Genomic DNA, 14,721 nt, shown 5'->3' with positions numbered 1-14,721 from the left:
GCTACAAAATATGGAAATAGGGTACTATGGCTATATATAGCCTTACTGCTATCGCCTTGTGCTGTCAGCTCGCACAAATAGTTTTTTTTCCTTCTTGACATTCTAAGCAACATGTATGCTTTAGCTACAAATGTTAAATTCAGAGGCAATGGAAAACAGAAAATGAGTTTTCTTAAATCAGCCTTGTTACTCATGGTAACATCAGCCATTCAGCAAGTTTACTGACTCCGCCTCTCCTTCCTTCAACTGGCCCAGGCGTTGTAATGAAGGGGAAGTGCTAGAGTGGAGGCATTTTCCTGGTCTGTAAATACGAAAAATGAAGTAAGTGACAGCACTTTAAGGAAATTATCTTTAATCGACACTGAGCCATTGGATTACAGATGTTAACTTTACTCTAGTGTCGACATGTCCAGTACTAAAAGACAAAGTTCATGGCAGGAAGACATCGCTAGAAACTTTTCGAGACTGTTTTTAAGAAGCAAATCCCAGGAGCCTCAGAAAACCGGGAACGATGGAAGCGATATCAGGTAGGAAGCGTGACACATGCGTGCAACAAACAACGCGGCAGTTTTGCGCGTTCTGCGTTCTAGTGTCGCTTACAATGTTCACCGCGAGGTTACGAAAAATCGATTCGACCTGTTACTAATTAAGTGTATCTGTGAAGGTTTCCTACTTTTCCACGACGGAGTTAATAAAATGGCTTGATTTAAGGAAGAATGTAAAGTTCCATTAGCATTTGATTGGTAGGTGTTTCTGTCATAGCTTACTTTTTGGAAAAAGAAAGTCCATAATAGCCTGTGTGTTGCGGTCTTGTCAGGCTTGAGTCGGCTTGTTACGGTGCATCCGACTCCATCTGCTGAATTCGATTGAGGGCATTGTTCAGGTTTTGAAATCTTCAAACTTTGTATTGTTCCCTAAAGACAGGATTGTACAGCGTAACCGAATTTATAGACTACATAGCATGACCCCTAATGATAAGCTGATCCAGAAAGATGAATAGCTTGTTCCAAATAATGTCGTAGTTGGGGTAGCCTCATCATCGTTTGGTTCCAGTGATGCTTATAATTATGAGTTTATTTTAGAAGGCCCTAGAAACTGTGTGGTTACACCCATGTCTTTTCCCGTAGCCTGGAGTATGTTCATGTATGTCTAACAGTGGAACAACAATGCGTCACTCACAATAGTCGGGCGGGTCATTATGTTAATAGGCTACTATCCATGTTGTGGGTACAGGTAAGTCTTCTGACTGTACGAAGCCACCCTTTGCGCCCCCCCCCCCCCTTTTTTTGGCGACGCGAATGAACTTGACACCATAGAAACCGTTTTGAGAGACCGATACTTAAGCTGTGCAGGTGTACTGTTTCCTAATCTTGGTTTTGCTGGGCCATTCATTTGTTTGTATTTGCGATGCATTTGTTTTCAGCTCAAATGTCGAAGACGAGGAGTCCAGCAGCCCAAGTAGTGAACTTCGAGAGCAGGACCCTCAGGAGAAAGTTGTCCTGGAGTTATCAAAGGTATGGTGGACTCTAGGACTAAAGAGAATTACTCTGAAAACAAGGACTGCCAATGTCCATTAAAGAAAAAAAGAAATGGAAGGTACACACTCACACAGACAAACCTAGAATTCCACTCCAAATGCATGATGACTTGAGGAACAAAATTTCCTGTATTGAAACCTGGCTTACGATGAAAATTTTCAGCCACAGCATGTGTGCTCAGATTTGTATGAATCGTGCATTACTGTACATGGTGCCTGTGGCTGAAATCTGTGGCCATGTTTGTGGCTTTGCCTCTAGTCTTGTATGAGTTACATTAATGCTGGATGAACTCTAAACATCAGCATGGCCATTTTAAGAGATGCTCATTTGTTTATTTTATTCTCTGTGAACTTCTGACCAATGCAATATTGAACGTGGAAAATTTCATTTTCATGTTTAAAAATCTTGCTATCAAGACTGAGAAAAAACTTAATTTGATTACACAATCCCATACCCCTTGACATTGGTAATGTTTTCAAGCAAACCATTTCAAGAAAGATCTTGAGAATGCAAACCTGTTTACACATTTTTAATTTAGGAAAAACACACCCGAGTACCATTATGGATTAGATATGACTGTAGGCAGATAACATCAAATCTATTAGCCATAATCCGGTCTCCTTGTCTGTTATCTCATTTGAATGCACGAAGAAATCTTTATTTAAAAAAAAAAAAAAAAAAAGAAAAAATCTGATTGATGTTCATGGAATCAAAGGGGTCCCCTTATGATGTCAAGCTGTCTTATGCAGATGTTCAGTGTGTGATTTTAAATACTGACCATTGGCCAAATCTTTTTTTTCCAGTCCAAACAAACAGTCCAGAAACAGTGCAAATAGTTCTCAGTTAAACTCAGCCATGCTTACTGCCTGCATACCTCACTACTAATATTCACGTGACTTTTTTTTTACAGTTAATCCTAACATACTAAAACATATCAAAATCTTGTGTGATCACATTATCCCCAGCGGTGTGAGCTTCTGCCCACAGAGATATGTAAAGCATAAGATGGTCTTTGCCAGTTCCCATTTTCCAGATGCTGGGCCAGTTGCAGTGATGATGCCATTCTGATTTTAACCGTCATGCTTTTTGTGTTCTTGCTCAGTTTATGATTCCCTTGTGTGGGAGGGACTCCATACAGTAGGTCCTGCCTTCACCCATTCAATGCCTGTCTGCCACTGTGCTCCTGTTCATGCTGGTGCATGTCAACGTGTGTGTGTGTGTGTGTCTGCACGCGTGTGCATGTGCAAGGATACATGTTTGTATGTGTGTATGCGTTTGTGGTAATGCATACTTACATGTTTAAGTGTGTACGTGCCAGCACCTCTTGTTTTTGTTGGCATGAGGTTGAGACTAGGTGAAGCAGAGCTATATCAGGAGCACTTAAAATCCCCAAGTGCACTGATCACCCTCGGTTAGTGCTACCACTCTGTTAAGAACTGTAGCAGTGGAGAGGCTGCAGTGAGAATAGTGCTCTCCGCTGCTGTGTGCGGAATGGAAAGGCCAGATTTAGGGTGGTGTTGCAGTGCTTTGGCCCTGCACTGGCTTCCTTCCTCCTGAGCTGAATCGCTGGGCTTTTAGCAGTCATTACAGTGCTGCTGGGAAAGCACTCCGGAGCAGACCGGTAAATGTGGTAGGAAATATGGTGTCCTCCACTTCCCCTTACGACTTACACCATGATCGAGCTGTTAAGGCGTGTCGTGTGAAATGTGTTTTACCAAGCGACTGTAAGAGGAGTTTGGGTGTTGCGGCTTTTTTGATGGAAAGGACAGTGAAGTGGTTTTTGCTAGTATTTCAGGTTGAACACTTTCTTTCAATGTGTAAAAGTATAGCATATGATATGATATTGCTAATTAGGCTTGGGCTGGTTTTCTGGTTTCATAGTGTACAGCAGTTTTGAAAATGCATTTTTTTGAGACCATTGAAATTTCCCTTTTGATGGTATTGTGTGCGTGCACATACACGTGTGTGCGTACATGCAGTATATACAAACGTACGTACAAAACTCGGTACAAGGTTTTGGTGACATAGTTTCAGTTTGGTTCTGTATGTTTTTGATAAAGCAGGGAAAAAAGTACCATTGCCAATGCTGTATATTTTTCAATTATTATCAAAATGTATCAAATCACTATCAAAATCTTGAGAACAAGCAGGTTTCACAGGTTTTCTTTCCAAAAGAAAAGTACTGCTTTGTTATTTTTAAATAGAAAATACTGGGCTTACCCACAACATAAAATTTATCTTAAACTCAATCTGCATTAGACTATGTAAACAAGACAAAAAATAGTACATTGGAAAAAAGAAATTTCCACTTCAAGCTTAAATGCACTGTTTTACTTGAATGAACCGACAGTTGCAACTGAAATTTTTCTCTCAACGGGTAAAGCACCCCTTTTTAATTTTATCCTTGTGCTTGTGTGCTTGTAATGGACACATCAGGTTGATGTTGACATAAAGAGACCATCATGGTTGATGTGTTCTCATTAGCATACAGCACTCTTGCAAAGCAGTGGTTTCACACAGACGTTTCACCAACCACCTTTTTCCTCACCAACCATTGGTAAAACAAAAAATTCATAATGCTACCAAACAGCACTAATAAACAATATCAGAGGATCCTCTGTTTTTCTTGTGCACTTGCACCCACCCCCCAGTTTTCATGATCTGAATAACCCCCTGGCCTCACCGTCTCAATCACTCCCTCCCCCTCCCCCTAGGCTGCAATCTAATATCCCTCGATCTGCAATCGCATTCTCAACCCCAGAACCCCCCCACCCCCTGTCCAATCTAAGTATGTATATATGTGTGTATGCATTTTACTTAAAGGACTACTCACGAAGCTGTACCTATAATTTACTTGTAAAAGGGCATATTTAGCATAGACACGACTTGGCATTCCTATACTGTATGTCTCTGCCCCATATTTATAATAACGAAAAAATGTTAGATTTTTTTGACCTGCAGTAATTTCACAATAACACTTTTTAAAGCAGCACAATACTATGATGATTTTAGTGATCAAAATATTATATCTGTCGACCAATCAGTCGTTATGTGTAAACACACACTGTGTAGTCAAGTTTAAGGGGAGATGTGGCTCCCCAAATCAGTGGTATGGATCTCACCATCTGGAGACATATTGGCACATGGTGATCTGTGAACATCATAAGCACAAAGCCAGAAGTTAGAAGTTTAAAACTTTTGAAACCAAATTTAACTGAAAATTACTGGCACCTGACAGCCATATGGTTTAGTCTGTTAATTTTGTAATTATCAATGTTTGTAATGGAAGTTTACAACATTTCAGGCCCTTTTTACCAACAGGGCATGAAAAATATCAAGTGTTACTGTGAATTGATAATAATTATCAAAATTAAATTAAGTGAAGCAGTAGGTTTCAGTGCACTGGCATGAAATTTGGTGAAACTTTCAAGGTGAAATTGAAATTGGTTGTCTTTTCATTTCTTAGACCTATGCAAGTCATCTGTCCTTGAATAAATTTCCTCATTCTAGCCATTTTCTTCAGTGCAAATGACTTCAGTAATTCAGTGCAAATGACTTTAATGGAAGTGTTCAAAGAACAAACCAGTGAAAGTTTTCTGCATAAAAACACTCCAGAAGTAGATGCCATGCAGTGGTTTTTGAAAAACCCCTATCTGCTGCAAAATCTAGTAAGCAAATTGTAAAAATGTTCCCTGTGATTTGAGAATCATTTTGTCAGGTTTCAGGACGTCACAGTGTTGAATATTATTATATTTTGAAAGAAATCCAACACACAAAAAAAACACTGCATGATTCAGTAGGCAGCTATAATATTCAGTTTTTTGGTAAAGAAATTGACTGTGAGCAAGTCCCGTAGCCCTCACAGTCCTTCCAGGTGGTGCATATGAACAAACTGGAAGAACAATGAAGACTTTACTGATAAGCCTGGAGAAAGCCAATAGGATGCCTATTGAAATTTGGAAATGGGAAATTCCTTTCATGAACACTTACACAGTTGGTGACTCAAGTCTGTTTCATTAACTATGAAGTGAAACCAAACTGAAATCAGTTGCATCCGTATTTGGGGAAATAAATAGCAAGCACTGAGTTTATGTTGGCTGCATCTTAGTCATTCATTGTCTTATCTTTATACATTTATTTTCTGAAAACACAAATTTCTGTTCTTCTGGACTTGTGAAGTAATCTCCTTGATAGCTTTTGAAAATAAGATGAAGTGGCAATAAATCTATCATGAGGCGTTGTTTGTGTGCGCCCAGACTTGCATACACTGTTTTTGCTGTGGGCATTCTGTCAGCTTGTTGGGTCATGTGATCACAGTATCACCGAGAGGAACTTTCAGTAGATGTACTGACATTTTCCACTGTGTCTTATGAAATAAGGGTAATGGGTATCTTTCAGGTCCAGAGTATGATTATCAGTCTGCTGGCTTGGCAAAGTGGCTTAAACTAATGTACTAAGTAAATGGTCCAGTCAACATGAAATCAAATAGAGGAAGTATTTTACTCAAGAGTGCATTATCTCTACACATACATGAACATCTGGCAGAAAAAAACCCTTTCTTGCATTTTGAACCATGGCTTTTAAAAACATGCTTATATTTAGGGCCACCAGTTTGTCTCCCCCATGTGACCTGCAGGGATTTTAACTTGTATTTCAATGTTTATCCTCCAGGAGACCCCATAGGCACTCAAACAGCACAGTCCAGCCACTATTTGTACAATTGAGTTTCTAATTGGGACATTTATAAGAACAATTAGTTGATCTAATATGTGGAGAGTAAGGACGGAAAGTGGGTGAAAGTTTAAATGCTAAAAAATGCCAGCCAGTCCTCACTCCTGGGCCCTGTTTCATGTGAGTGACTAACTCGGTTAATCCGATTGTTTTGTTGACATTTTGGGATAAACTCAGGATCTTCAGTTTCACGAAGCCAGTTCGCAGTTTAGCCAGAGTTGTTACCGGGGCAACAGAGTCGTAGACCGCAGGTTTAAGCCAGTTAGATGGATAACATGGATGTAGCCTATAAGCCACTCTGAAATCACAGCAGAATGCACCGTTTGTAAGAGGTTCATTATTATAAGAAGAGCATTTAGAAGGGAATGTGTTTTTAGACACCAACAAGAGGCTTAAGATTTTCAAGGCACTTGGACAATTATCGTTATGAGCACTGCTGATTTAGTTGTGAGGGAATTATTTACCTCCAGCAATTAATAGGAGTGCCAACTCGGAAGGAAGCGTGCCCTGACAATGATACAGATGATCACACGTGCACATTTTTAGATGCTGCTGGCGATGCTGAAATTATAATAAACTTTATTAGTTCATTTGTTTCATACATAAAATGCAACACAAGGTGCTTCACATGTGAGGACACGGCGTGGATAACACAACAGGATAACCTGGCAATCCTGTTTTTGTTGCTGACTTGGTGGTTTGCATCTTGCTGTGTAGCCTCTGTAGCTCTGTTTGTGAAGTCTTCTGTGGACAGTAGCCACTGACACATCCACGCCTGCCTCCTGAAGAGTGCTTCTGATCTGTTGGGACAGGTGTTTGGGGGGTTTTCTTCATTATGGTGAGAATTCTTCAACTGGCCTACTAGGCCCTTTGTGGTTCCTGAGCTCACCAGTGCTCTCTTCTTCTTAACCTTGTCCCAAACAGTTTCTTTTGGTAATGTTTGGCCTGTCTCTGACTGTTTTTCTCTTAATTCTCAACCTCATAAAGGCTTCCTTAACTTTTATTAGCACCACTCCCTGGTCCTCATCTTGACACACATTAATAACAAACTCCAAAGGCAATTGGAAGCCTAGAATCAAAACTAGATACTGAAGGCTTTCTCATGCCTGCACAATTGAACTCCTGACTAATTAAAAACGCCTATGAAGCCATTTGTCCCAAATCTAAAATTTGTGGAGTACAGAGCCAAGTCGAGAAAAAATCTGACTTTGTCCAAAACAACTGTACATGTGGAAAAAACCTATGGATACCTCAGTTTTTTTAGATTGGACACATCACTAAATATTGGATTTGTTTTCATATGGGACTTGTACATCAGTTGGAAATGATTTGTAAATTAATAGATGTTGTCTGGTTTATTGTGTCTCTAGTAAATAGCAGATTTGACTGAAAAATGACCGGTAGTCTGTAGTGAAGCTATGCTAAAGGCTCTTATATTATTGATATGACAATATTCTAGTTTTTCATTTTCGAAATGTAGTTTTTTTTTTTTTTTTTTTTTTGCCATTTTCCCCCATTTTATCCCAAATTTAGTCGTTATACAAATTCCCAGTGTGAATCACGGTCCTGGTCGATGCGCTATCCTCTGTTGGTCTGGGGAGGGTGTAGACTAGCACATGCCTCCTCACATACATGTGGAGTCGCCAGCCGCTTCTTTTCACCTGACAGTGAGGAGTTTCACTGGGAGAGCGTAACGCATGCAGAGGTTCACGCTATCTCCCCCAGATCCCCTCCCTGCTGAACAGGCGCCCCGACCAACCAGTAGGAGTCGCTAATGCAGCGATCAGGACTCATACCCTCACCGGCTTGTCTTCGTAGGAACGTCTGACCAAGCTGGAAGTACCGCTGCCGGGGATTGAACCCGGGTCTCTGCGGTGTTAGGGGGAGTGCTTGTACCTCTACACTACCCAGACGGCCCAAAATGTAGTTTTTATTTATTTATTAATTTGCAAGTGAGTGGAATACATTGTGCTATTGCACTGTTTTGCTGCTTTGTCCTTTCTGTCTATTGGTGTGTGTGCACTGGGAATTTTACCCAGTTTGTTAAAATAAAAAAATTAGAACACTCACACACTTACATACAAATACTTCAGGAGACTGGAACAGGGGCAGTTACAGTACATGCATGCTGATTTTAAGGGGGTGGAGTAAAAACTGAATTAAGGGGTCTGCTTCAGATTATGTCGGTGGGCCTCCACTAAACTGGGCCCATTGTGTCTGGAGAACAGCCCTCTAATAGGTGCCCTAATTCTGGTCAGACAGTAATCTTTAAATCGTGTCTGATCTCAAAATGGCATGTGTCTGCCTTTGTGGGTATTGTATACGACCAGTAGTTAGAACAATTACACACTTCCCACTGCTTCTGGAATTCTTGATTTAAATTCTTGCAACGTAATGAAGCTCTCAAAGTGTTTTTCAAAATTATTTTTTTAAGAAGGTTCTTCTAGGATCAAGTTCTTCTAGGACCAAGAGTACTAGAAACTATGGCAGCCTCCTCAGTGAACTGGGCCATTTTAGCAGCTTTCTTACCTAAGTCAGTTCTTACCCTGGAATGAAAGCAAGGTTTGAGAGCACACATTATTATTACCAGGACTTTAAGGTTTAGTGGAAAAAGGCTTGATGATAGAGTACTAAATACAGATTTGTATATAGTTTTTGTGTCTATGTGTGCGTGTGTATGTATGTATGTATGTATGTATGTACACTACATGGCCAAAAGTATGTGGACATCCCTTTGAATTAGTTAGTTCGGCTACTTCGACCACACCCATTGCTAACAGGTGCATAAAATCAAGCATACAGCCACCCAATCTCCATAGGCAAACATTGCCAGTGGAATGGGTCGACTGAGCTCCGTGACTTTCAACGTGGCACTGTCATGGGATGCCACCTTTCCAACAAGTCAGTTTGTCAATCTTAAGGGTACAGCATACACTGACATTCTAGAGAATTTTCTGCTTCCAATTTTGTGGCAACAGTTTGGGGAAGGACCTTTCCTGTATTAGTATGACAGTGCCCCCGTGCACAACGCGAGGTCCATAAAGAAATGGTTTGCCGAGTTTGGTGTGGAAGAACTTGACTGACCTGAACAGAGCCCTGACCTCAACCCCATTGAACACCTTTGGGATGAATTGGAATGCCGACTGCCAGGCCTTATGCCCAACATCAGTGCTGGACCTCATTAATGCTCTTGTGGCTGAATGGAAACGAATCCCTACAGCCATGTTCCATATTCTAGTGGATAGCCTCCCTAGAAGAATTGAGGCTGTTATAGCAGCAAAGAGGGACCAACTCCATATTAATGCCCATGGATTTGGAATGGGATGTTCAACAAGCACATAAGGGTGTGATTTTCGGGTGTCCACATACTTTTGGCCAATTAGTGTATATATATATGTATGTATATGTAATTATTCAAAATATAAAGTTGAACATTGCACAGAAGGCTTTTCTCTCTACCTGAGATCATGCTAAGATCCCTTGACCCAAATCAGAGCCAGCATTTAATATTAATGAATGGACTGTTTTAAAGCGCGATGCAGCAACAAAAAAATGAAGCTGTTGAAATTGGGTTTATTAGGAGAGTAGTGTGTTTTCCTCTCTCGGTGAGTTGTGTGACTCCTGTGAGAGTGGGTAATCTGTGCATTTTAAGCTGCCTGCGACTGGTTTGTCCTCAGAAGTAGGTGAGCAGGGGACTGAGGCCCCCTCCGCCAGCCTTGTCGTGTGTGTGAGACGGCCCGGAGGGGAAGCCGCCCATCTGCATGGGAGTGAAACGGTTAACAAAAGAAAGGGGCGGGCTTAGGGAGGAGGGAGGAGGGGGGGGGGGGGGTGTGGAGTGAAGGGGGAGGGGGAACGGGTGCTCTCGGCTTCTCAGCCACATTTGCATCAGATAGCTGCCACTTCTGTAAGGCAAGCCGGCTGGTGAGAGAGAGCAAGTTTAGCAACCCTTCCCACCTCATTCCTTTATTTCCCTCCGTCTGCTTCTTTTCTTCCTCCGCGGTGGCAGCTCAAGAGGTTGAGAAAGTTGACACGCTCTCCTCTGTCCCCCTCTTCCTTCTGTCTGTTGCACCCTCTTTCCCTTACTCTGTTTCTCTTTCTCCCTCTGTCTGTTTCTCTCTCTCCCTCTGTCTGTTTCACTCTCTCCCTCTGCCTCTGTTTCTTGTTCTCCCTCCGTCTCTGTTTCTCTCTCCCCCTCTGTCTCTGTTTCTCTCCCTCCCTCTGTCTCTGTTTCTCTCTCTCCCTCTCTCAGGCAGTGTTCCACGGCTCTGAAGGAGAGAGACAAGAGGGAGCGGAAGTGGGAGAGGAGGAGAAAAAAGAGGAGGAGGGGGGAGAGGGCAGCGGCGTGCTGGACGATGCGGGAGGGTCTCCTTCGCGGCTGGCCCCCGCCTCGCCCCCCCGCTCCCCGGCCGCCTCGGGGCCCAGCACGCCCACGGCCCCTTTAGATGCCTTCTTCAGGAAGCTGGGGAGCCTGTTCCACTTGTCCTCCAGGACGGAGGCGGGGACAGCCGTAGAGGAGGAGGCGCCGGCGGACGCGGACGCCCCGGGAATGGCACGGGCTCCGGGGGGGAGTGGGGACGCCGCCGAGCCTTCTGGGAGCCCAGCGGGAGGGTCCGACGCCGACACGGACCGCCCGCTTCAGGAGGGGTGGGAGACGGGCAGGGGGAGGGGCGGCGGGGAGGGGGAGTCTGGAGAGCAGAACCGCACACCGCCGCCGCTCTCCTCGGCCGATCCAGAGTCGCCGGCGCTCACAGGGACACCGGAGCAGCCCCCTGAGGAGTGCGCACAGACAGACCTCCCAGCACCGCAGCACCTGTGAGTTCCCTGCTCTTCCCCTTACCTGTGCCCAGTGTGTGTGTGTGTGTGCGTGTGTGCGTGCGTGCGTGCATGTGTGGGTGTGCGTGTGAGTGTGTGTGCGTGTGTTCGTGTTTGTGTCCTGAGAGGGGCATACATGCGGTCATAAATATGTTTCTGATATATCTGACATTATCTCTCACACCTAATCCTACAAGCTGAACGTCAGAGCATCATGTCTGCTGGCAGTAATTCTGGGTCTTGCTTTTCCACTTATATGTTCTGCAGTCTTTTTTTGAAATTATGGCTCTTCACCACATATTTTTCATTATCAAGTCTGTTGTGATGTCAGCTGGCTTTTGTGCTTATGACAGTGTGAAACAAGCATAATGGGTAATGGGCAGGAAATAAAAATGCATGAAACTATGTCAGTGTTTTAGTCTTAACTCGGGGCATAAACTTCAAAGGGAACACGGGGGACCGGCTGCTAATTGGCATCTTGTGAGGAGACTAGCACAAATGCAGCTGAAGTGAGTTGAAGTACCCCTGGGGGTTGGCAAGGGATAGGGTGTGGGGTGGATAGACTGTTCCTCTGCAGAATTCCACTGTGGGACAGTGTAGCCCCCACAGGCTAAATCCTGTGACGCAAGTTCCCTGGATGAGATTTGACCACTTAAAAAGAAAAGCTCTCTGTCAGAAATCAATGGTCCTTTTTTTGACGATGACGATGCTTTCCTAATTCTGGTAAATATTGTTGAGTGGGATATCAGTGCTGGGCTTGTCCAAAACCGGAGGAAAAAAACGAGGCCGTTCCCATGGTTCTGGATTCACCCTGGAGGATGTGGGTGAGGCATTGGAATGTGGGATGAAATGAAACGGATTGGATTACCAAGACCGCATTACATAAACAAAAATGCAGTTTAAACATACAAACAGGAACCCATAGAGACTCCTGTCACCTGACCTGACCCAGCAGATGAGCAACCCTTTGTTTACTTTTACTTCCTTTGATGCCCCTCCCAACCGTATTATCATTATCCAAGTCATCGGAGTCACAGGAGCCAAAGGTATGTAATGTTGGCATTTTGTTCTATTCACTTTAGCCTTTGGTGTCATGAGTTCTGGCAGAGAACACAGATAAGAAACATTTCCCCATCGTTTTAAAACATTTTATCACAGCATTTCTATCCGAGGCCCAAGGAGCACAGAGAATCAGTGATGAAATTTCCTCACTGTCGTCCCGCTGTTCCGTCATCTACCACCCCTGGCCTCATTAGTGCTCTTCACATCAGCTAATGTCAGCGGCTTAAACTCAATCATACAGGACTGGTGGTCGGCTTGTATTAGTATTACTACCACATCTGCTAATAAGAGTGCGAGGGCAATCGCTATTGAGAGCAACCGCTATGAAACAACAGCTGTAATTGTATCATTATTTTGTCAGTTTGGGAACGTCAGACTCGGAACATCCGATAGTTATGCGAAGCAGAATCACTTTGCCTGTGAAAAAATATATAGTTCATAAGAGGAAGATTATGTGGTTTATTGAAATGACAATTGGTTGCCGGCTTTTATATGAGTAGAACTGATTATCTTTTTAGGAGAAAACAAAGAATAAACAGAGATGATAATGTTAGTGGGTAATTTCATCCCCGGGGTCCTGGTGAGAAATTCTGAGGTATAGTCCAGTAGGAACAGGCCTATAAGACTAGGCTATATAAATAGAGGCAAGCACATGGTTGGTTAAGTAATTTCAGCCAGCCTGTAAAATTTGAGTGATTGGTTGTGATTCTTCATGATCTAGAGCTGTGTCCCCTGGTTGTACTGGTAGTATCTTAAGCAGCTGTTGGAACATGACCCCTAACAAAATAAACAGAGAGGTGTTGGACAGTGAAGCTTGGCCATTTGTATTTCCATGTGATGTAAACATTGTTTTAGAAACACTGGTTTCAGAATTTGCTCTTCAGAAATTAAAGAAATGTAGAGCTGGTCTAAAAATCAGCTGAAGAACCTTTGCATTTCCAGGACTTATACAAATATGCCCAAATACAAGCAGGAACCTGCAGTCAAGCTTGTATTTTAAAGGATATGTTTGGATGGGCCTCTGTTTTAGCTAGAAAAAAGTGTTACATCTGTTGTAGTGTTACATTTGTTGCTGTCCACAGGGTGTGAACACATTTTGTGTTGTGTTGATTTTTGTCCTCCTCATGTGACCTCCCCCCCCTCCCCTTTTCCATGGTGTCACTTCCTGTCCTGCCTGGGGCTGTTTGATTGGTGTGTGCTGCCAGCCAGCAGCTGCCAATCTCAGCGGACAGGAGATGGTGCAGGAATGATCGGATCAGAATAGAAACGGTGTGTTCACAGTTACTGCGGTGGGTGAAAATCACTGAAAAATGCGGTCTTGATAGAGGGCAAACCCACAAAAGCAACACCAGGCAAAACTTTGGGGCCATTTCATGTTCCTAGAGAGCTTGAAACTGCTATCATTGGGTTGTCTTCTGCTTCAGTCCTCTGGGGCTGTCCTGAGCTCCTGCGTCCTTTAGAACATGGTGATGTGGGGGTGTTAAAGCAATAATCACCATACTAGTGTGACATGCCTGTGTCACAGTGGCCTTCCCGTTGTAGACATTAGGCCAGTCCTCCTTGATCCATGTCACGAGCCCAGCGTGAGACCAAGATATTTGTGCCCCTTGTGTGAGCACTACTTATCTGGGCGAGTCTGAGGCCCTGCTGGTGATAGCTCTTGTCACTTCATCTCTCATCTCTGCTGGAGTCCAGCCCATGTTGAGGCAAGTCTGTGGGGGAGGAAAAGTTGGGACAAGATTGCTGGGTAACTTAGGTTTCACACGTGGAACACAAAATGTTGCCATATCAACTTTTCCACCAATGCTAGTGGCTTCTCTTGTTCACACAACCAATTACTATCCATTATTTTAACGGGTTGATGTCCCAGTCCCAGCAAGGTTTAGTTTTGTTTATTTTGGCGTACTAGCTGGAGACGCTTGCTAACGAAGAAAAAAAAAGTGAATCCCAGTGGCTAAAAAGTGAAACCTAGTAGCTTCTGCTACATTTTTGTAGCAGAAGCTACAGTATTGACAGGGATGTGGGGTGGTGACAGCATGCACTGTGTAGCCAACGGGCAGTAGCAAAACAACATAGCTGGATGGGCATCTTGATCCAATAGTATTATGGTTTTGTTTTCACTAACATTGAATCACAACATTTTTTTCATGTTACAAGATCTTGAGCTTATAAGTTGCCATTGCAATTTTTGCAGAATGGAATCCTAATTTACATGTGAAACCTTTGTAACAAGGGGTAAGGCATGCCTCTGTGAAAAGGGGTTGAGACAGCATCTTTAAGGCCTGTCATGTGTGCGTAACAAATTTAAGGCTATTGGTTTCTTAATGCATCACTTAGGTGTGAAAATAATTAGTTTGCCTATTGGTCAAATTCTGTCTAATTTCAGCCCACGAGATACATGATGTTGTTTCTGTGCTCAGCTATAGCTACAGACTAAGCCAGATACACAGCGCAGAATCATGTTATTCTGGGCAGCTGTTTATTAAAAAAAAAATCAGGACAGCCAAAATCCAAAATATTGAGGAACTGTAGCCAAATACTCTTTTTCCATATATGTGAGTTTGTACAATGCTACTGG

General features: G+C 43.1%; 1 protein-coding gene across 1 annotated transcript in view; it reads left to right on the top strand.

Annotated features, from left to right (window-relative positions):
- Positions 1 to 233: 233 nt before the first annotated feature.
- Positions 234 to 14,721, top strand: part of LOC118235497 — a 39,624-nt gene continuing 25,136 nt past the window's right edge. The window contains exons 1-3 of the mRNA XM_035432909.1: positions 234 to 527; positions 1,424 to 1,514; positions 10,519 to 11,081. Coding sequence (XP_035288800.1) covers positions 406 to 527; positions 1,424 to 1,514; positions 10,519 to 11,081 — 776 coding nt within the window. The 5' untranslated portion in view covers positions 234 to 405. The remainder of the gene's footprint in view (positions 528 to 1,423; positions 1,515 to 10,518; positions 11,082 to 14,721) is intronic.

The sequence above is a fragment of the Anguilla anguilla genome, chromosome 9, assembly GCF_013347855.1.
Source record: "Anguilla anguilla isolate fAngAng1 chromosome 9, fAngAng1.pri, whole genome shotgun sequence".
Taxonomy (NCBI): domain Eukaryota; kingdom Metazoa; phylum Chordata; class Actinopteri; order Anguilliformes; family Anguillidae; genus Anguilla; species Anguilla anguilla.
This window is presented reverse-complemented; position numbering and strand designations above follow the sequence as displayed.